The sequence below is a fragment of the Zootoca vivipara genome, chromosome 11 (assembly GCF_965207765.1).
Source record: "Zootoca vivipara chromosome 11, rZooViv2.hap1.1, whole genome shotgun sequence".
Taxonomy (NCBI): domain Eukaryota; kingdom Metazoa; phylum Chordata; class Lepidosauria; order Squamata; family Lacertidae; genus Zootoca; species Zootoca vivipara.
In genome coordinates, this window is record NC_142594.1 from 56,536,600 (window position 1) to 56,560,206 (window position 23,607).

General features: G+C 43.6%; 1 protein-coding gene across 1 annotated transcript in view; it reads right to left on the reverse strand.

Moving 5' to 3' along the window:
• SCAP (SREBF chaperone) overlaps positions 1–22,472 on the reverse strand; it is a 51,803-nt gene extending 29,331 nt beyond the window's left edge. Inside the window, exons 1-3 of the mRNA XM_035130081.3 lie at positions 22,236–22,472; positions 1,663–1,892; positions 351–480 (exon numbers count right to left, since the gene is read on the reverse strand). Coding sequence (XP_034985972.3) covers positions 351–480; positions 1,663–1,784 — 252 coding nt within the window. The 5' untranslated portion in view covers positions 1,785–1,892; positions 22,236–22,472. The remainder of the gene's footprint in view (positions 1–350; positions 481–1,662; positions 1,893–22,235) is intronic.
• Between the last annotated feature and the right edge of the window lie 1,135 nt (positions 22,473–23,607).

Sequence of the window (23,607 nt, forward strand, 5' to 3'; positions counted from 1 at the left end):
GAGACAAACCGATGACAGGAGACCCAAGTTCAACCAGCTCCTTTCCCTATAGTAGTTTCTATGTGCCATTTGTTTAGCTAACTGTATCCAAGCCTCTTCGTGCTTCAGCTCTTTTGCTACAAGGGTAGAACCAAAGCTCAATGCAAGAATACATGCTTCAGAGCTATTCTGGGCCTTAGGAATATGAAAGTTAATGAAAGGCAGTACCTATAAAAATATAAAAACGGTGGCTGTGTTTTCTCTGCCTGTGTTTTCTCTGAGCTAAGCCACCCCAAATGCTATCAGGCTCCTCCTCTTCATTTCATGCGTGCTCATTGCACACACTGTGGTAGTAGCAATAGTAACAGTACCCAGTCAGGCCTCTCACTCGGCTCTCCTTGCTGGTGAGTTGGGTAGGCTGGAGGCTGCGTGTAGTCCTTCACAGGGGTGGTATATTCAACAGGTCCAGTGCCGGGCAATGGGAGTTTCAGCAGCGGGTAGCTGCAAGGCAGAAAACAGGCAGCGAAACATTTTTAGGCAAGCCCAAGCGATGAAATAAAAAAAAAAATGGGCAAATACTTTATGTCCTTTCTCCCACCCTGAAACTGAACATCCATGACAAATGCCAGAAGAGAAGTCATGCACAGAAGGCACAAGAAACAGCCCTGTGGTGCTTTAAAAGACCTGCACATTTTTAAAAACTTTTGCGGGCAAGAGCATTGCTGAGGCCTCAAAGCAAACGGATTCCACTTCATACCTTCAGCTACTTCTGCACTTCCAACATTTCCTTCAACTGTGAACTAGCGAAAAATGCCAAGGCCTTTTCTAAAGATACATAGAATGCAGTATTGCTCTGTATGATTTAAAATACAGAGAATACAGACTCTGAGAACTCTGGGAATACACTCCCCACCCCCCAAATTTTCCCCCTCAATAATTCCTTCAGACTGCAAAAGCAGAAGTAGCTATGGCCGCAATTTTAATAGGCAAACCAGTTTGAGAAAACAGACTTTGTGTTAAAAGAAAATTAATTCTGGCTGCATCTCTTCTGTGTCTCTTCTCTTGCAGCGGTTTTCCATATGAAAGAGAACATGATGTTTTCTCTTGCTGCCAAGTCCTATGGCAAGGTCACAATTCTGTTTATTAGTGACCAATACCTTCTTACGCTCATGCCAAATGTTTCATAGCAGCAAGACACCGTTGCTATAACACTGCCAGCCACATGACTACCTAGTCCGGCATTGCAAAGGCACTCCAGGACTAAAGGAGACAAAGGGAGCAGGAAAAAGTTTGGACAGAATAAAATATTTCTTCCTCTTTGAAAGTTAATGGAAACAGGAGTACATCCCACACAGCTTCGGAGCCTTACTAAGCAGCCAAGCCTACTACACAGCGATGAAAGAATAGCCCTTTCGTGTCAGATATTTTAGCCCACTACTGCAATTCTGCACCTCTCAAAAGATCTGCTAACCCAAACCACAAGTAAGTATTGGTGCATTAAGTCAAAGGTATCTAAACTTGCCCCGTCTGGGTGTTCTTTGCAGAAATGCAATGGTTTCCTCCTGAACCCTTTGGCCTCTCCTCAATACTTTCACAGCCTTTTTGAAATGAAAATGCACAACCACATGGCCCACTTGAAGACAAGGCACACATGGATGGATACTGTGGAAAGAGAGACTTTACCAGCAGGCCAGGACACAGATGCCAGTGAAAAGGATGATAGGAATGGGGCAGGAAGCACACAGAAGCCCGTGGTTGTAGAATGCCCGTGATATCTTCTCCCGCAGTCTGTCAGTCAAGGTCATTCTCGGCTGTCCATCAGCTAACTGCCATCCCGGAATGTATTAGGGCAGTTTCATCAGAGTCCACCATGGGTGGCACTTCAGAAAAGGCACGACATGCAAAACAGAATTCTGGAAGGGAGAGAAGAGAAGAGAAGGCAGCAGTTGGTCAGTGCAACAGGCAAACTGCCGCCAAGGGGTACAGATATTCCTTTCCCACATTAACAGTGCCATCCTGTGCATGTTTACTCAGAAGGAAGGCCCACTCTGTTCAGTGAGACACATGCTCAAAGAAATGTGTACACAAGACTGCAGACAAAGGGCACTCCTGCAGGGAACTCTCATGCCCGACATAAAAACATTTTATGTCTTGGCAAAACCCTCTCATTCACAGAAAATGGCACATGAAATCGAACATCCGTGTACTACATTTTAGGTACAAGCTCCACTGGCTTACAATGGACAGTGGTGCTCAGACACAGGACTCCAACCACACATAAGATACCTGGATTTATCAAGTTTTCTAAACTTATTCTGATTTTGCAACCTTTCTTTCCTTGATTTTTCTTCCAAATCTTTCTTACAGCCCTTCTCAGAATTATTTTCCATTTTTTCCTCAGTGGCCTTCTGGATTTATGATTCCCAAAATGGAAAAACACATGATTTCTGTAAGTGATCCTGGGACCTTTGGTGTGTGCGGCAGGTCTAACAGCAACAGCAACTTTGGAGGAGCTGTGTCTGCCTGTTCTATTGGGCTGCCAACAAACCCAGGAGGAGGAAATAGTTGACCTGACATCAGCAAAGACAACATGGAGCAACTAACCCTGGATTGCTAAGCAGGTCAGTTCAGTTGAAACACTGAACTTTCCCATAAGCTCAACCTAGGAAAATAGCTGTGCCATCTGACTCTTGCGATCATCATAGTCTTCAGCCTTGAATGCAGTGCATTTGCCACCAATTGTAACAGAAATACTAACCAGAAAGAGGAGGAGAAGCAAAGACAAAGGAGACAAAGACAAAGCCTTGACAGGAAAAGGCAAGAGAATGCCAAGGATTCCAGGAGGAGAGGTTGGCTCAACCCCTTGAGTGCCAACATCTGAAGTACACTGCTCTGTGGTTCACTACCAATAATTGATTAAGACAGGGGTTCCCAACAAAATTTTCTCGAGGACCCCTCATCGAGCCGCTATTGTGACAAGGACCCCCATTAATTCCTAATCCTAAAATTAAAAAGTGAGAGCCAAATTGAGTCTTTTTATATTTATACGTTTTTTACAGTTACAACAGAGTACTCCATCAGTATACAGTTAGTTTTAATTTTCAGTTCTTAATGAGATGAGTTAAATCTGTCATTTGAGTCCATTATTTCTGAAATATTAGGTTCCAAACTTGAAACGCTCACTCTGAAATCCGACTGCATGTCGAGCCAATTCCTATATTTGTTTTTCATGAAACACATGGAAGAAAATGCTTGCTCACACCGATATGTGGTTGCAAATGGAAGGATCCTTTTCATTGCCTTATCTCCAACGCTTTGTTTACAAACACTACTGTTTTGCAAAGAGGCAGCGCGCGCCAGGGAGGAGGGAGGGGAATGGAGAAGACAGGGTACCTGCGCAGTAGCGCACAAATGAAGCCGACGCGCGCAAAGCATCTTGGGGAGGTGAGCGTTAGTAGAATGTGTGCGCTGCCTCTTTGCAAAACAGTAGTGTTTGTAAAGCGCCACCTAACGGCATACAGCAGAACTACTGCCTCTATCTAATTCTAGTTTTGCGCTAGACTCTGCTCATGCAGGAAGCGGCCAAAACAAAAAATCTGTTATCATACGAAATATATTTAATATATTTTTTTATTCTAATAGCATCTTGCGGACCCCTCTGGCATAGCTCGCGGACCCCTGGGGGTCCCCGGACCACCTGTTGGGAACCACTGGATTAAGATATCAGGTAGCAAAGACCAGTAATCAGATGGCATCATCCACATAATCTCCTCCCACAACAAATGCTGATTATCTGTAAAACCACTAACAAGCTGAGCTGGACGGGAGATGACAGAGACAACAGTTTAGCAACAAACAACAGACAGCACGGTAATATTACAGGATGTATAGAAATAACAAAAACCGTGAAAGCACTAAATCATATATACTGTATATGCAACCGGAGGGGATGGAATACATAACACATATGCAAATGTCTCTGAAGAGGCGGATAAGGCTCAAAAAGTGCAACGTTCAATGTGCAAAAAGTCAATGTAATAAGGTGCTAAAGTCTCTCAGGCGTCCTCGTCTGTCCTACAACGGGCGGCTAGCTTGTGTTATCCCCGTTTCACTGGTACAGTTTCTTCAAAGGACAGAATTCATCTTAAGTACCGTAATAATTACAATGCACTCTGTAAGCATTTACATATCCCTTTTTGAATCAATAAGCATAATAATGTCTAAAAGTTACTCACCAACATGTTCACACACTAAAACTTAACAAGGCTGAAACGCTCACAAACCTCAACAGTTCCTGGTTGGCAAAGCTAAGTCCAACAGTAAATTACAAGGTTAAATACAATTTTTCTAAAACCATCAATCATGACAGGGCAATACATTAACATACACCAATATGGGCTTTTAAAGGTACAAACATCCAAACATATAATCAGTCTTACAAGTATCCTGAAGATATCTACCACCAAGCCTTCGAAATGAATGGTATATATATATCAATCAATTATAAAAAAGAGCTATACTCCACTTGAAGATTTAAACCTTTAGGGGCTAGGGATCCAAACCTGTGTATCCAATATGATTCATTCTGGTGCAGCTTCTTTTTTAATATATCGCTATTCATCTCGGATACTTATGTTTATAGATTATAAACCATTTAAAATCTGTGGCTTTGTAATTTTTCTCAATGAAATGGGAAGTAAGTGGTGCTTCCATGATGTTATTTAAGATACAGTTCTTATGTTCTAGTATCCTCGTTTTTACTGGTCTTATGGTACTCCCTATATACCACAAACTGCAACCACATTGAATGGCATAAACGACTCCTCAGGAGTTGCAATTACCGAATGATTCCAATAGGATAGTATTGTGTGTTCCCGGTACTGTAAATTCTTTGACTTCCCTAGTCAACTCACAAACCGCTCATTTGCCACATTTAAAGTGACCTTGAATATTACTTGGAATGTGACGTCCGCTATCTGATACTGTCGCGTGTACAAGCATATCCTTGAGATTCTTTGTCCTACGGAATCCTATTCTTGGGGTCACGGAGCAACCTGGTAAGTCTTTAATTAAGTGCCAATGTTTCTTAATAATTTTACTTATAGGATAAGCAAGTGGAGTATAGTCAAATCTGCATGTAATAGGCTGGTTTTCTTGTCTTGTTTTTCGAAAAGACTGTGTCTGGGTTTACAAAGTGCTCTAGATTGTGCTGATTTTACCACTTCTTGTGGGTATCCTCTGGATAAGAAAACTTGTGCCTATTATTACTGTCTCTATAGTAATCATGAAGAAAGGCAGAGTTACGTTTGACTCTTAAAAATTGGCCATATGATAGATTTTGTTTTAAGTTCGTCGGATGAAACGATTTATAATGTAAATAAGATGGTTTGGTGCAATACTGTACATTCCAGCATTAGTTACACTTCACACAAGTTACCTTCCTTGACACAATTGTGTTTCAAGATAAGATGAATAGGTTAGCGGTAAGATCCTTTAAAAAGCTTATGGACAAACCAGCCTTGGGTACCTCTGAGGACCAGCTGGTGAGGAAGCCATACATCAGTGGTAAAAGGCCCCAGGCCTCGATTCCCAGAAACTCAAGTTTAAAGTACTGTATTCTGGAAAACATATTCCTCTGCCTGGGAATCCACAGAGATGCTCCCACTCAGAGTGAATGATCCTGGGCCGGGCATGTCAATGGTCTCACTCAGCAGAAAGGAGCTTTGTGCATTTTAGAATAAACCTGGACAAGGTCAGGGATCAAGAGGTCAATTTGAGGTTTTTGGGACATGGGTAATGAAGGTGGTGATTTTTTTCTACCAGGCCACATTTAGTCAAGGTATTGTCAAGGATGTTACATGTGTAGCCTTTTACCTGGGTCTTAAAAGGCTCAGCGTCTTAACAGCTTATCAAAGGCTTACACAGAAGAACTGAAACCACACCAACCAATGATGCAACAACACAATAGTGTGATTTAGTGCTTAATGCTGAAACAGCCTTGATTATAGATCTGATCAAGAGTACTACCGGTACTCGTTCCTCCTCTGCTATCAAACAGCAATTGCTACTCCTAAGAAGATAGAAACTGAGATAGGAAAGCTAGGAGCGAAATGGCACCTTAAACCTAGGTTATGGGCGCAACAACAGAAAGTCTAGGCACACTTTTTAAATAACAAGAATATAAAGCTGAAAATGAATGAACTGCAGCTAAAATATTATGTTCATTTTTCACATGGTCTAGTCCAGGCACCCCCAAACTGCGACCCTCCAGATGTTTTGGCCTACAACTCCCAGGATCCCTAACTAACAGGACCAGTGGTCGGGGAAGATGGGAATTGTAGTCCAAAATATCTGGAGGGCCCCTGCCCACCCCCCTAATATTCTTAAGAGGGTCTCTTCTCCAGTCTTCAGAGGGTAGCTAGAAGTGGGGAGGCAGAAAAAGGCCCTTCTTTCTTTCCACTCTGCAGTTTTAATCTGAAATCTTAGGTGCAGTACTGCACCCAGAGCTTGCGTTAATGAAATTCCCTGTCGCAAAATGCGCCTAGAATGATGGGAGTTTTGAACACTGCTCATAAGGGATCAGAATAATGTTGTTTACAGATGCCCCAGCCTTGACAGCACAATCCGAGGATGCTTTAGAGTCTCATCAACTGTTTTCCCTAAGCTTGTATGGAATTTGGCCTTGGCAAAGATCAACATCCTGGGTCAGGATGCTGCCAGCACTCTACACATCAGCACTAATGGCAACACCCTTGAGGTGGTAGAAAATTTTGTCTACTTGGCAACCTCTCCATTGAGCTGGACAAATGTATTAGCAAGGCAGCTATGGCAAGAGCTTGGCTCGCTAAAAGGGTATGGGTAAATGTGATGATATGATAACAATCAATACCAAGATGAAGGTCTAACATGCTTGTGTGTTGAGCTCACTGCTTTATGGGCATCTTATACCCGCCAGGAGCAATGCCTTCCACATGCGCTGTGTTAGACAAATTTGAGGTTTCACATGGCAGGACAGAGTCTCAAATAAGACTCCTAAGCCCACATTTCCAGCATGTTCGCATTCCTGTCTTAGTGACATCTATGCTGGCTTGCTAATGTCCACAGAATGGGAAATGGCAGGATCCTCGAAGACGTGTTCTATCAGGAGCTGTCTTCAGGCACCAGGTCCATTGGCAGACCAACTCTGTGTTACAAAGGGGTCATCAAATGTGACATGAAAGCTGGCAACATCAACTGTGCCATGTAGAAATCCCTTTCAGACAACCACAGTGCCTGGAGATAATCAGTCAGGTCATGTATCCATAGCAGTGACCAGAGGAGGAATGACCACTGAGAGGAGCGCAGAAATGCCATGGTACACTTGCGTCAGCACATCCTGACACCTTCCTCTGCCCCACCTGCAACTAAACATGTCTCTCCCATAGCAGTCTCTACAGCCGCAGCAGGTACTGTATATCTTTGACGATTTGACTTCAACCCCAAAGGCACACTCCTCCATTGTCTCCCAAGACAAGATGCCAACCAACAAGCTATGGAGACCAGTGAGTGTCTCGTAACGTTACTCCAATACCACCAAGCAAACCTGAAATTCCTAAGCAAATGTTTTACATTTTCTGTGAAAAATACAGACTAACTGTGAAGACAGATGGGATTAAAAGCCTGGGAGAAGAGAACAGGCCATATAATACAAGAGGCCTGAGAATATAGTTGGGTGAAATTCAGGCTTGTGAGATCTACTTGTCACTGGAATCCCAAGGTCCACCAACCAAAGTTAAACAATTCACAGGATGCTTCTGAGCACATCCTCAGCCCAGGAATTTGTTTTCAATCCCAGAACTGAGCTCACAGCACTTTCACCATGTTTTCCCCCATGCTTTCTTCATTTCAGCAGAATGATTTGGGAAGATGGGAGCCTTTTAATTGTCCCTACTGAAAAATGAGTGGACATTTGAGAACCTTTTTGTATCTAGCGAAAGTCATGCAGAGTTATATTCAAGAGATCTGCCTTCTGCACACTCCACCCTTAGAATAAAGGGGCAGAACACCACCCAAGCCAGGATGCAAAACAATGGCCACTCTTACGCACGATGAAGAAAAATAAAAAAATTCCTTCAGTAGCACCTTAAAGACCAACTAAGTTTATATTTTGGTACGATGAATAAGAAGTCCCTTTCAGCTCAGTAGGTCTTCTCCCAAGTAAGGAAGCTTCAAATCACAGCTAAAATGCAGCCAATAGCTCCCTGCAAACTAAATGGCCAGTGAACAGCAGCTAATTGATAAGTGGCTTTCGCCCATCAGATACAAACAAAGCAAAGTAATAAAAAAAGTTGTTCTCATTGGCTGCACCCTTGGCTCCTGCCCTTTGGAAGTTTATTAAATTTGGCCTTTGGATGCCTCAAGGGAACTGAGGAGGGGTGTGGTTGTTTTTTAATTAAAGCACTATATAGTTAGGATATGAACCGCTCTATTAGTGTAGCAATGGGGAAATGGCAGGTGAAAGTAGAATATCCCCAACCAATCCTAACTACAGTTGAAGTTGTCATGCTTGTGGTCTGGCACCAAATTTCCACATGGTTAGGGGTAATCTGAAAAACTTTGGCTTGTAGGAGCCAACTTTATGGTTTCTACTTGTGAAGAGTAAGAAAGTTGAAGAAGGGTGTGCACTAGCCAGAAGCTTGCAACACTAAACCATGGTTTGGCATTTTGGCTGACTAACCCCTTATTTACACTAAACCTCATTTTCCATTTTGTTGCCCATTCACATTTAACTTTCTTGCTGGCTTGCTAGCCACCTGCCTGCTGTCCCATAATAACCCTTAAAAGCAAAGTACTGGTGATTCCACATGAAGTAAGTTACCTTAGCCTTGAATTCAACAACTCACCTGGTGGCCATAGGTGACCAGGAATTCCATACAGGGCAGTGAGCTGAAGGGGAAGCGAAAGATCATTCCAACTGTCCTCTACAAGCTCACTTCGCTTCTGTGCTAGTTAAAGGAAGAAAGTCTCTTCCACCACAACTTGCATGGAGCTAGCAGAGTGGGGATGAATCACTCTGCCCTTCCTCCACAAGTCAGCTTGACAGAAAGTAATCATTTTTTACCGTACTTGCCTGTGCTTCCTTGCTGACTGCAGAGAAGAGGCTTCTTCATCATGGCTAATGTGGAAACGCAGGCTACTGAACTCTTGGCAGACTAGTTCAAAATGTGCACTTATTTACCTTGCTACCATGCTCAGGTAAACAAATATGGTCTAATAAGGGAGATGGATAAAGAGGATACCCAAGTTCAAATATCAACTCCACATGATCTCACTTGGCAATTCCTCTGCCGCAGCCCATTCACCCTTCCCTCACTCACGTCTCCCATCCATAGGCTGGTGGCTGGGCTGCCCCCGCCAACCCTGGGTGCCTGGGCAATGGAGAGCCCCCCCCCCAGCCACCCTGTCATTCTTCCTCTTCCTCCTCTTTGCGGTGATACCCTTATGCCAAGACCTGGCTTCCACCCACCACATCCTCTCTCTCCCTGCTTGCTTGCCTCATGCCATGGGGTTCCTTGCTTCTTCCTGCTAGAGTAGCCAGAGCGAGGAGGAGGAAGGGTCTGTGACGCCCTGCGGAGGGTAGGCCTTGGCATCACTCACGGTGGTCTCCGCTCACAGGGTGGAGCAATGGCACGTCTGTGTCAGAGTTGGACAGGAGTGTTAGGGAGAAGGAGGAGAAGGTTCAGGATTTGGTTCATGCCAGGGCTCAGTGCCGGTTATTGTTTGGGGGCTCCAGAAAAAGGTGCCAGCACTGCGCTCCACCGTGCTCCATCTTAAAAAAAAGACCTGGTCCTTCCTAACGTTAAGTTGGCGTCTCCTTTCTTGTAATCTGAATCCACTGGTTCAGGTCCTACCGTCCGGAATAGCAGAAACAAGCATTCTCCTCTCCAGGGTAACCATACTCAATACCCTTAACTGTTCCTCACAAGGCTTGGTTTAACTCATTCATTTGTATCAACAGTTCATTCAATAAATTTCAATACTGAGAAGCCTACCCTGTCAACAAAAATTGCTGAAGGCAATCCATAGCGTTCCTGAATTTTCTTAAATTTAGATCCCACCCTCCCTCCAAAGAACTTTAGCTTTTTGTTATGTTGCTAGAGAGAGTAGCTCTAGATGAGTTCAGTACTTTGCTTGTGCTTATCTGAATATTTCATCTCAATGTTTGAAAACAAAATTGTAGCAATGAAGCTGCAAAGGTGTAATTTGCTAATTTGCTTCACCCACTTGGGAAAAGGGCAAAGCAAGAAAGCAGCTGGTTTATTCCTTTAAATTGCAATCAAGTTAAGTGAAATACGAGAATGGAGAAGTATTTGGCTTGAAGTTATCAAAAGCGATCTGAGGAGAGTTAAAGGAGAAAAACAAGGAAGGGAGAAATGAGACTCCAGGCTACTCTCTCTGGCAATACAATTTCACAATGTCTGCATCATATAACAGGCAGGAAGAGAGACCCCCTAATGTTTGTCAATATCATGTGAAATTTCACAGAAGATAAAACACTTATTTCTATAAACACAGGTACTAGGCAAAGGGTAAAGAGGGTAGCATATAATTCCTGATAACCTTACCCTCTCACTCTGAATTTGTCTAAATCCCTTTCAAACCATACATGTCAGGGGCAATCACCATCTTGGGGTAACAAATTCCTATGCACTGTACGAAGAAATACTTTTTTGTCTGTCCTGACCCTCCTTCTTCTTTCATGTCTCAACACTATATAATTTTATGCACCTCTTAAAGGTAAAGGTACCCCTGACCATTAGGTCCAGTCGCAGACGACTCTGGGGTTGCGGCACTTATCTCGCTTTATAGGCCAAGGGAGCAGGTGTTTGTCTGCAGACAGCTCCCGGATCATGTGGCCAGCAAGACTAAGCCGCTTCTGGCGAACCAGATCAGCGCATGGAAACGCTGTTTACCTTCCCGCCAGAGCGATATCTATAAACTGGAACGTGTCCAGAAGAGGGCAACCAAATTGGTCAAAGGCCTGGAAACGATGCCTTATGAGGAACGGCTTAGGGAGCTGGGTATGTTTAGCCTGGAGAAGAGAAGGTTAAGGGGTGATATGATAGCCATGTTCAAATATATGAAAGGATGTCATATGGAGGAGGGAGAAAGATTGTTTTCTGCTGCTCCAGAGAAGCGAACACGGAGCAATGGATTCAAACTACAAGAAAGAAGATTCCACATAAACATTAGGAAGAAGTTCCTGACAGTAAGAGCTGTTCGGCAGTGGAATTTGCTACCAAGGAGTGTGGTGGAGTCTCTTTCTTTGGAGGTCTTTAAGCAGAGGCTTGACAGGCATATGTCAAGAATGCTTTGATGGTGTTTCCTGCTTGGCAGGGGGTTGGACTGGATGGCCCTCGTGGTCTCTTCCAACTCTATGATTCTATTTATGATTCAAACCGCCGACCTTCTGATCAGCAAGCCCTAGGCTCAGTGGTTTAGACCACAGCGCCACCCGTATCCCCTATGCACCTCTTAAGTCCTCCCTTATTCCGCTTTTCCCAAAACTAAATGGCCATAAACTTTGTAACTTTTCTTGCAGGAGAGTTGTCACACATAACCCTGCTCTTTAAACAACCATACCCAAAAGATCATCATAGCATAGAAAGGCAAAAGAGTTGTACTTTGAAACAGGATTTTCACTACATCATTTAAGCAGACACCAGCAATTCCCTACATACTCCAGGCATGCATTTGGTACTCACAGGCTCTCTGATCATCAGAATCAAAACCTGCTGCACAAACACTTCTCACCTTACTTAGCCGAGCCATCATCACCTCATTCTCACTCCTGTCCCTAGGGATTAACTTGGAGCAGTTAATCTCCATAACACTGAAATAGTCACCACCTAAAGCTCACTAATGCCCACTTACCCCTATGGATTACCACACTACAGTAAATCTGTGAAGCATCACCTGTCACAACCACCCCACTTCTAACCCAAAAGATGTCTCCATACTAACAATAAAAAGATGACTTAAGAACTAGTGAGCCTTAGCTGCCCTAATTCCTTCAGCAAACACCGGGGCATTTTCTTGAGTTCTCAGCTTTAGGTTAGCTCCATTTGAAAATTGCTGCGCAAGTCAGTTTCCTAGAGAAAAAGTTCGGTTTTGAAAACCAAAACTGTGAGCTGAACAAAGACCCCACTTTGTGAGCATGGTAACAGAGTGAACTCAGTAATACCAATACACTACTGTTCTCCTTTTTCGTTCTCATGGGAAGATCTGTGCCCTTGCAATATATAGGTACACACAAAAGCAAAGTGAGAACAGAGCCCTTCCTATGGTCATAACTGAAGCACTTGTCACTGGAAGTTCAACAATCTTTGCAAATCCTGGCTGACCAGTTCAAGAATTTGAACTTCAAGACCTCTCAGCACTGTGGCTTGTTCTCTGTAGTATGTGTTCTGTTCTATCTAGTGACACCCTTAGATTAGAATACTGAGGACAGGAGAGGAAGGAAATACAGTACTGAACTAAATAAAAAAATCCATAGTTCTCAGCAACAAACTCTTCTTCATAGGAGGTTTTTAAGCAGAGGTTGAATGCTTTAGTTGAGATTCCTGCATTGCAGGGGGTTGGACTAGATGACTTGGGGGGTCCCATCCAACTCTATGGTTCTATGAAATGAAGCAAGGTCCACTGAAAGAAAAAGATAGTGCAGCTGTCACTTGCTCCCTTGTAATAAAGCAGGAACACACACTGGAAAGTAAATTCTAACCCAGGCATCCCCAAACTGCGGCCCTCCAGATGTTTTGGCCTACAACTCCTATGATCCCTAGCTAACAGGACCAGTGGTCGGGGAAAATGGGAATTGTAGTCCAAAACATCTGGAGGGCCGAAGTCTGGGGATGCCTGTTCTAACCTGTTATTGCTGATTGGGAGAAAAGAAGCAGTAACACTGAAGCTCATCTGCACTATCCTTTTTAATGCAGGTTTTGCTTGCAGGTTCAGAGCTACCTTGCATTCTTCCATCATTAACCAAGTAAGATTTAATACCAAACCCCCACTGCACAAAGCTGTGATGGAGCTGATTCAGGCTTTGAAAAAACAGCAGTGAATCACTAGCAATACAACCTTGGCCATAACAGTAAACAAAATGAACAAGGCACATGTGAAGTTCTCAAGAACTGAACTACTCATGAACCTCTCTGTTTATTCATATAGCAGCAGCAGAAGTAGCTAGGGAGTTCACCTACAAAGATGATGTAACTAACACCTCAAATTACAACTTCAGTTCTAGAAGATAAAATGTGTGGTGGAGAGAAGAAACAGGTTTCAGAATCATCTCTCTAATGGAAGAGAAAGGCTCCTTCCCAAAAGAATTGGGGTATTGCAACAACAAAATTTGGAATTAAGCATTTTCTCCAATCAGTACTACAATTCCATAGTAGGTGGAAATAGTTTCCTAAGAGTTAAAAGACTTAAGAGAAATCCATGGATCATAATGTGTTCTCATTAAATTTCTATTATTTCAATAATAATTGAACACATGGAATGAAAGGGAAGGGTTGCTGGTTAGCAGGCAAATTCCTTATCACAAAGATATTTGTGAGTCAGAACTACCATTCAGCACCAAAACTGATCTTGCAGAGCAGTTCTCACAAGTCATAGTTTCTCTAGCATTAAGTTTCACAAAACATTTGACAAAGGTGTTTGCTGAACAACAATTGCAAATATTCCCAAAGCACTACCACACTCCAAATTAGGAAACTGTAAAATGACAGTGTCTATAATTTTGACTTGTTTAAAAATATCTCTCATTCTTTCATGAACTGATGGTTGATACCTGTATGAACTGCAAAATGCAGAATGGTAGGTGTCTTAAAGCAATCGTTTTAAGCTACATCAAGGATTCCTTTCCCTATTAACATTTTAACATTTAAATCCTCTTGGTTTGTGCAGAGTAACTATTCCTTGTCTTTTTCTTGGCGCTCATCTGCACCCCGCAAAAGACAAGGACTAGTTACTCTGCACAAACCAAGAGGATGTCTTAGAACACAGTTTAACAGTGAACAGCACAATGTACTTTCCAGTTTCCATTTGCTGGCGAACTGCAAACCATGGTGTGTCAATTCAGATTCACATCAACCACGGTTAAGCTTCCTGAATCATAGTTTGGCTGCTGACTGAACTGAGCATTTAAAATTTTCAGTTGCCGCAACTGGAAAGGCTACTGCTATTACTACCAAAGACCTCTCTATCATAGTGAGAAAGCATCAGGAAGGAACATTATGGTTACAAATCACTAGGCCAGTAACCTCATCCAAATGCTTGTTTCGAGAAGCCTCAGTGGAATGGCATTGCAATTATAGCAGATATTATTCCACAAGAAGATAACATAATGTATGAGACTTTTGGGGGGAGGGAAGATGCTAGAACAGAAACTGCAGAACAATGTGGTGTTTTATTTCCATTTCATAAGTTCATTAATAACAATGCATGGATGCTAGCTGCAAATAGAACCAGTTCACTTTGTGTAAATATAAAGAAAAAGGGTTTTAAGTGTTACCCTTATAGTATTTGATTCCAATTAAAATTAAATGGTGCAAGAACTGGCCTTTTGTTGAGAGAATGCCCAGAACTAAGGACCTACATACAACAGGGGTATTAAAATATTGAAGTTTTTGGAATCTGTGCAAATTAGTACTGTGCAAAATATGAAACGAGAGTTAAGTTCCAGATATGACAAGCAAGGACCTGAGAGTGAGCGAAGAACAGGAACTCAAGGGCTGGGCCAAGCGAAGGCAAGTTGAAGCAAGAGACAGAGAGGATGTTTATGAGATGGAGAAAAGATTAGTACTGAGGTCAGGGATCGGGGAGGGCAGAAATGATGTGGAGATAAAGTGGGGAAGAAAAAGAAAATAAGGGAAGTGATCAGGTGGCAGGGGAAAAAGAAAAGCAGGTGAGTGATCAGATACAGGATCCCTTCCAATTCTGATTCTTAGGGGGGGGGGAGACCACTTCCATCCATCCCTCAAAGCTCAAGATGCACCACATGAATGCTCTGACTCAACCACAGCGCTTCCTATTGTGAATACTGCATGGAACGGCACATAAATTAATCTTGCTGCCTTTTAGCTGTGCTTTTGTTAGAGGCAGAAATCTAAGAAAGCGACACAACAGGCTAATCGTCAGAGATGGCACCACAGCACACACAGTTGTGAATGTGTTTCCTATAGCTTTGGCTTCATCAAACAGAGCTCGGCAGCAAGGCAGATGGAGATGCAATTTTATCGACAATTCAATATTTTAGTTAAACATGGCAGGGACACAAATTCATGCAAGATTTTTTTGAGTTTATCTGCAAGTTACTTCTTACAGCTATGTTGTGACTTGCCTGTCCATGAGTCACGAAACAGTCACACGAGTGAACGAAACACCCACCATCCCAGCTCCAAGACAGAGAAGGTTAGGGATCCTGTCTTCACCCTTGACGTGACAAAGATGGTGAGCAGAAATCAAGAGGGAAGGTCCCCAAAGGAGCATAAATGGAAGGAAATGTTTTGTAAAGAGATGTAGAGAATTTTCATTCATCAAGAAATAAATCCAAATGTGTTCTGAGTCAACTGGTCCTTCTTCAGGGAAATTTTGTGTATAATACAAGTTCTCTTTAAAAAGAAGACAAATCAAGAGAATAGTTTGTATTCCCATCAAATTCACTTTTGTTGTTTACAAAATTCCCCTTATGAAGAGCCACACCATTTGAAACAAACTGCCATCTGATTCTTGAGCAGCATGGAGTGAATAGGAGAAACGCAGGTTTAACCAATAAAGTATATAAATAATTGACTAAAAACATCTCTGCATCACTTCACAAACTACATTTGCTGCATTCCAGAGTTCCCAATACACCTGAACAGCATTTGTCACTAATTTAGCTTAGGTAATTTCAGTCATTTCTGAAATGTTAAAGAGTTTGTACATCAAGACTTGTTTCCTGGGACAGATGAATAGGCGCTTCAAACCTAAAGAAGTCGCTCCACATGCAGAAGACGTCCTCCGTTCAGGGAAAAGCTACAGAATTGTGGCAAGAATGAGACCGAATGCAAAGACCTTGTGCTTGCTCAAAATCTGATGCAAACTCTATGCATATGGAAGAGTTCTCAAACTTCTAAATATCTTACTTTTCAAGTCCTGGATTAGCATTTTTTCCTTTCTACTCACTGGTCTCTGGACCCAACCCAATGACTTCATCATAGGATTTCACTCACAAATCCTCAGAGGAGAAACATTGTTTTTTTAAGCGCTTCTTTTTTATCTTGAGTCTCGTCAGGGAAAAAGGCAGGGTATACAGTATATGAATCTATAACAACAATAGTAAAAGACTCACTATGTAACGTGTTGAGAGAAACCCAGCATCTAGTAAAATTATCAACCTTATGTAATGAACTCTGAATGAAGTTAACAATGTATCCAATAAACAGCTCAAATGCTTAGCTATGCATACATTCCTTCCCTGTATTCTTTTCGGTGCCTGAAGAACATTCTTATTTAGACAACCCTTCTCAGATTAGAAAGTTTGAATGAGTTTTAAACTGTTCTAGCTTATTCTATTGTGGTTTTAATTTTCTGTACGTTTTAAATTATGGTTGTAAAATTTTACTCATGATTTTTTTCTTGTAAACCGCTTTGAGGATTCTTCTGCAATCAAGTGGTATATAATTTTTTAAAAATAAATAAATAAGTACCCTACATCACCAGGACCACCCTGGCTAAAGAAAGGCCCACCACCTCAAAAAAATGTACAAACAAACCCACCCACCCACACATATGGCAGTGCACAAGAAATATTAGTCAATAATACACATATAAAATCAGCCACGTTTTAAAACCAAACCACTGAGCCTAGGGCTTGCCGATCAGAAGGTTGGCAGTTCGAATCCCCACAATGGGGTGAGCTCCCATTGTTCAGTCCCAGCTCCTGCTAACCTAGCAGTTCAAAAGCACACCTGTGCAAGTAGATAAATAGGTACTGCTCCGGTGGGAAAGTAAACGGCGTTTCTGTGTGCTGCCCTGGTTCGCCAGAAGCAGCTTAGTCATGCTGGCCACATGACCTGGAAGCTGTACGCTGGCTCCCTCGGCCAGTAAAGCGAGATGAGCCCCAGAGTCATCCGCGACTGGACCTAATGGTCAGGGGTCCCTTTACCTTTATGTTATATGTGTGGGTAGACTTACTGGAATAAATATGTTTTAGCAAGGATCTAAAAAAGTTTAGTTGGGACGCGGGTGGCGCTGTGGTCTAAACCACTGAACCTAGGGCTTGCCGATCAGGTGGTCGGCGGTTTGAATCCCTGTGACGGGGTGAGCTCCTGTTGCTCGGTCCCGCTCCGGCGGGAAGGTAAACGGCATTTCTGTGCGCTGCTCTGGTTCGCCAGAAGCAGCTCAGTCATACTGGCCACATGACCTGGAAAAACTGTCTGTGGACAAATGTCGGCTCCCTTGGCCAGTAAAGCGAGATGAGCGCTGCAACCCCAGTCTCGTTCACAACTGTCAGGGGTCCTGTACCTTTACCTGCATGCGCACGAAAGCTGATACCTATGACAAACTTAGTTGGTCTCTAAGGTGCTACTGGAAGGAATTTTTTTATTTTGTTTTGAGTGCATCAGACCAACACGGCTACCTACCTGTAACTTTTAAAACAGTTTAGCAAGGGTGCCTGCCTGTTAATAGGCATTTCCAAAGCATGGGTAGGTGCTGCCATACCAAAATATTGATTTCTCAGAGACTGAGACATTGTGCAGAGTCACAGCAAGGGTTTGATATTTATCCCACATTTTCCCAGCCTGGCACCATATCTCTTCCATATGAAATTATGGCTAATCACTATTTTTTGGGGGGGGAGAAACAACCCCCAAACATAGTACTGTGCTTAAGGGCAGTAGAATATAAAAACCATAAATATTTAAATGCAGGTCAGAGCACACATTTAATATGCACTGAGAAGGTTGCCATCATGGCATCTGTGTGCCCCATAGAGGCTGTTTTAAAGCCCACAGGGTTCCGGCCCCACAATAGCTTGAGAGAAGCATTCCTATGCAACCAATATAACTGGTTGCAGTGTGTGTGCACTTGGTTGTGGTGCCCACAACAGTTTAATTGGCTTGCAAATGTGCCTTCAGGCCCAAGAAGGCTCGTGATCCCTGGTGAACTGCCACCCTGAATAGCAGCAATGGAAGTGTAGGTTAGCGATTAACAATCCATATTACCTTGGTTTTTTATTTTAAAAAAAAGTTGTAAATCCACTAGATAAGTGCCTTGAGGATAATGCAATTTTCTGTCTGAGATAACAAAAGAAATTTTGTTATCTTGTTTTGTAAAAAAACAAGGGGAATTTCCTTTTGTGAACTCCCGAAGAACGTCTCTTTCCATTTGCCTCCCTGCTTCATGCACTACATTACTTCCTATGCGAGTCCTTAGTGTTACACATCTGTAGTATGCACACAAAGCAATCACAGATATGTATGGCCAACAGCACTTTCTGTGGGACCAGAAAGAGCACTGCAGCAATTGTGAGAATGCCGCTGGCTTTTCCATAACCGCCCAGTTCAAAACCAGCTTGCAATGCATACCACAATCAGGATGGCCTGCATGCAACATGCAGGGCAAGCTATAGAACTGATACTAGACATGTACACATAGCACAGTCCCCTTCCACACTTTTACTGCTTCGCCATGTACCCAAGCAACCTGGTTTTCCCTTTCATGTTCCACAAAACAACTGTCACCACTGCTTCATGAACATAGTATATTATTGGTGTTTTGCCATGGTGAGTAATAGGGCTCTGCGCTGAGCCAAAACAGGAATATTCAGAGGGTCAAGGATGAGTCCACTGCACACAGCCAAGGATTGCTGTGAGTCAGGTTGGATGGGCCCAGAGCAATCCCTGGCTGTCAGGGGATGGGACATCTGGCAGGAAGAAGAGCCAGACTGAGCCCTACCTGGCTGTCCTCCTGGGAAAAGGTAGGCTCAATGCCATAGCTCTCCACCCTGTTCAACACCCCTGCCATGCGTGACCAATGCCTCCGTAAAACAGCATAAATTCTGTAGAGTGTGGGTACTGCTTTGCAAGTGGCTTTCCTGCAGCACTGCACAGGATCAGGACTGTTAAGTAGGAGGATACAATCCTGTGCAGTGCTGGTTGCTGCTCCTTCATGATCAGCTTCCCACTTGTGAAGGAGGAGCACTGTGCAGGATCAGATAATCCTGCTTACCAGCTGCAAAGCAGGATGATCTCACGCAATACTACACAACACTGGTGGACATCCCCTCCCAACCAAAAAAACCCCTTTTTAAAACCTTACTTCCTGCCCATAAACCGAACCAGCTGAAACCTACATTCTTCCTCCTCAGGAAGATTTCATATTGCATCAAGACCCAGATGCATATTTTACAAGGAGAAATGTTATCACTCTGCCTGCCCTCAAGGCAGCATGATGTGAAATTTATTTCAAAAGGGAACATTTGCATGTTATTTATTGGTTAATATAGTTATTATGTCATCAGCTAGGTCTTGACACAGACACTGCATTGTTTCATTACTTTTAAATATAACATATATAATTTTAAGATTTCTATTCTGCCTCTCCTTCAAAGAAAAACCCTAGGTTGCTGACCATCAATTCATAAAAAATAAAAGCTACACATTTAAAAATAACCACCCAGACATTAAGAGACTAGACTCAGCTAAAACCTGGCTACATAAGAAAGACAAACATAATAACGGATTACCCAAAACTCCCACTTATTTGCTTTCACTACTGCGAGGAATTCTATCATGTAGACCTGTGCACTTTTTTTCTTAATCACACCGATACTCCTGAAGGCCAAGTTTCTGCCCTCACTGAATCACAGGGTTGCAGGGAATGTATTTGAACACACACTAGGAAAATGTGACGGTGAAAGTAATGGCTCAAGAGTGGAGGTATAGGGTAATGGTAATGCAACCACTTGCTTCATGAAGTAAGCCATTCCCTGTCAGCATCATGAAATAAGCTGTTCCCTGTTAGCAGACACAGCATCTCTTTGAAGGGAAAAGTGTCTTAGCATACTGACCAACAACCTGAGCCAAGAATCAAGATGTCTGTGATTCAAAGCTTGCCTCTGCCTTGAATACCCTTGGTGGCTTTAGGCAAGCAACTGTCCCTCAGCCTCAGTCCCTGCACTGTATGGGAGATAGTAATACCAACATACTTCACAGGTCTGTTGCAAGCATTAGCACTTGAAAGTGCTATAAGAAGTGTTGTTGTGAATAGGGAATCCAGAATAGGGAATCCAGACTCAAACCCACTATTTTAGAATTTCTGTTTTGTTGGAAGCCGCCCAGAGTGGCTGGGGGAACCCGGCCAGATGGGCGGGGTATAAATAATAAATTATTATTATTATTATTACAGTACTTACTTTTAGATGTCATGCCTGTTTGCTCAGGATTTGCGGAAATAAATCTGATGTGAATCTAGCAGTGCTGAAAGTACTGCACTTGTGCTATACTGTTTTAGTTTTGTAGTTTTTTAGGTGTTTTAGGTGTTAACAATTGTATTTTTTATTCTGCTGCACACTTCTCTGGGCTCCTTTAAGAGGAAGAGCAGCACAAAAACACACAGAAAAAATATTATCATCCATTGAAAAAGAAAAATAGCCTGGCAAGCTTGTGTGTGTGAAGCTGAGTCCTCTTTCTCCTCCAGCTAGAAGCAACATGACATTCCATGCTCACTCTGCCCCTCCAACCTAGGAAGTTCCCTCCATTCTATATTTTCTCATCCCTACCCCCCAATGTCAAACCTATGCATGATTGTTGAGAAGTAAGGCCCAACAGGGCTTCCTCAAAGTAAGTACAGACAGCCCTGCTCTGTCACTTCCTACATCCCTAGAGCACATTGAAGACTACACTAGTTTTCATCAGATACTGAGTGACCTGAGGCCTTGTTCTCAAGTGGTCAACATGTGTTTGAGCTCTAAGTCTTGATATTCAAATACTGCTCCACACCCATTCACAGAGCAAGCTAAATAAATCATTGCCTAACGGAGAGAAAGATAGACCACTGCCTTTCTCCCTGACATGCTAGTTTTCAGCTACAGAGATTTGTGTTAGTATACTGCACTTCGAAGGGTTAGCTAGGTTAATCTGTGGCACTAAAAACAAAAAAGTCTTGCACTGTCTTAAAAAGGTTGAGACATTTTGTTAAAGCATGCACTTACAGTACGTGGATTCACCAGAAAGCTTATGGCACAATAAAATGTGTTAATCTTCAAGGTTCCCACATCACCTTTTGTTACCATATATACTGCAAGGGACCTCAATAGCTTCACTTTTTTAGTGATATTTACTGGTGGGGAGAGAAGTGAAGCAGGAACATCCTGCAATGTCACCTACCTAACAAGTTTGTTGTAAATATTTTTATCTAACGGACAGACCATATACTACGCAAAAGTGCCCTCAACTCTTAAGAAGAGCGGGATTTAAAAAATGAGACTGGTTCATAAACACACATAACCTCTTCCTCAACCTGCCCTTAGACGCCGCCTGAGTAAGGGGCAACATGATCATTTATAAAACTATGCATTGCATGCAGAAAGTGGATAGAGAGAAGTTTTTCTCCGTCTCCCATGACACTCCTGTAGATCCAAGGAAGCTGAAGGTTGGAAGAGGAAAGTCAGATAAAAAAAAAAGACTTGCAGTGCACAGTTAAACTCTGGAACTCCCTTCCACAGGAAGGGGCAATGGTCGACAACCTGAATGGCTTTAGAAGATGGTTCATGGAGGAGGAGGAGAGGGCTATCAAAGGCCACGGCGGAGGCTGTGCTCTCCCTCCACAGCTGGAGGCAGCGGTACTTCCGAATACAGTACAGTACCAATCGCTGGGAATCACAGGAGGGGAGGAAGTTTGGCGGTTCAACGCCGCAAAGTCCCGATCCCTCTACGGGCCACCTGCCTATCCCTGCCTTGCAAGGGGGTTGGACTAGATGACCTTCGGAACCCTTCCCATTCTGTGGGAAAGCGCTGTGGCGGGTTTTCCCCGCTCGGCCACTGCGGGGAACAGGATAGCTGGGCTGGGTGGGGCCAGACTCAGCCGCAGGGCTCACCTTATTCCATGCTTAACCTCTCCCCCTCCCCCTCCCCACTGCAAACCGCGCTCTCCTCCTCGCGGCCTACTGGCGCCCCACCACCAGCACCACCTCAGCGGCGTCGCCACCGAGAGGAAGGCCGTCCCCTCACCTGAGCGGCGGGAAGCGAGGACGCGGGCGGAAGCTCAAAGAGGGCCGGCTTCCTTCTCTCTCTCCTCTCGCTCCCTGGCGCCGGCGGCTCCGCTCGCTCTCCTCTCGCGCGCTGCCGCCTCAGCCGCCGCTCCGCCTCTTTCCCCGCCTCAGGCTTCGCGAGCGCGCACGCCCCTCACGCTCTGTTCCGCCGCCGCATCTACCACCAATCCCTCGATGTATGACCGCCTCCCTCCCTGGATGGGAAATCACGTCACGACGCCAGGCGTCACTCTGACCACTAGGCGCACGCGCCGTTTCCCCTCCCCATCCCACATGCTCCGCCCTTCTTTTCTCTTCAGCTCCTCCCCCGGCTTTTCGTTCTGCTAAGCCACACCTACAACCTGGATGGCAGAATGTGAGGAGGAATTAAAGAAGCTTTAAATGAGGGTGCCTTTCCGAGCACAATTCAAAGTGTGTTGGTGCTGACCTTTAAAGCCCTAATTAAACGGCCTCGGTCCTGTATACCTGAAGGAGCGTCTCCACCCCACTGTTCTGCCCGGACACTGAGGTCCAGCTCCGAGGGCCTTCTGGTAGTTCCCTCGTTGCGAGAAGCCAAGTTACAGGGAACCAGGCAGAGGGCCTTCTTGGTAGTGGCACCCGCCCTGTGGAACACCCTCCCACCAGATGTCAAAGAGAACAACAATTACCAAACCTTTAGAAGGCATCTCAAGGCAGCCCTGTTTAGGGAAGCTTTTAATGTTTGATGGATTTCTGTATTTTAATCTTTGTTGGAAGCCGCCCAGAGTGGTGGGGGAAACCCAGCCAGATGGGCGGGGTATAAATAAATAATAATAATAATAATAATAAGAGGAGAGCGCAAAATATGGTCTGAAGCTCAACATTAAAAAAACAATGGAGGCAGTAAGAGATTTTACTTTCTTGGTTCCATGATCACTGCAGATGGTGACAGCAGTCACAAAATTAAAAGACGGATAGAGCCTGAGGTTGCAGGTTGCACAAGGCCAGCAATACGTTAAGCCTCTTTAGGGAAGAGAAAAGAAGATCTAATCCCTGTTTCAACTCTACCATAATTATAAAACATTTTCCCCCCCTGAGTCATAATAAAGGTGCAGCCCGGGTAACACCAAACTGCCTCGTCCTTCCACCAATTCGTATGACTGCCTTTTATTGTTTTTACAAAATTAGATAAATCTAAGCCTTCAAAGGTGGGGGAAGTTATAAATCAAAATAATAATGACTGGGAGGAAAAAAGTATGATGAATCGACAGATTCCAATTTGTAGCAAATAATGTCTTCTGTCTGGAACAGTCTCTTTTTCTGAAACCTCAACCCTAGTTCTAGGCAGGGCAAAGCACAGCCACCAATGGCCC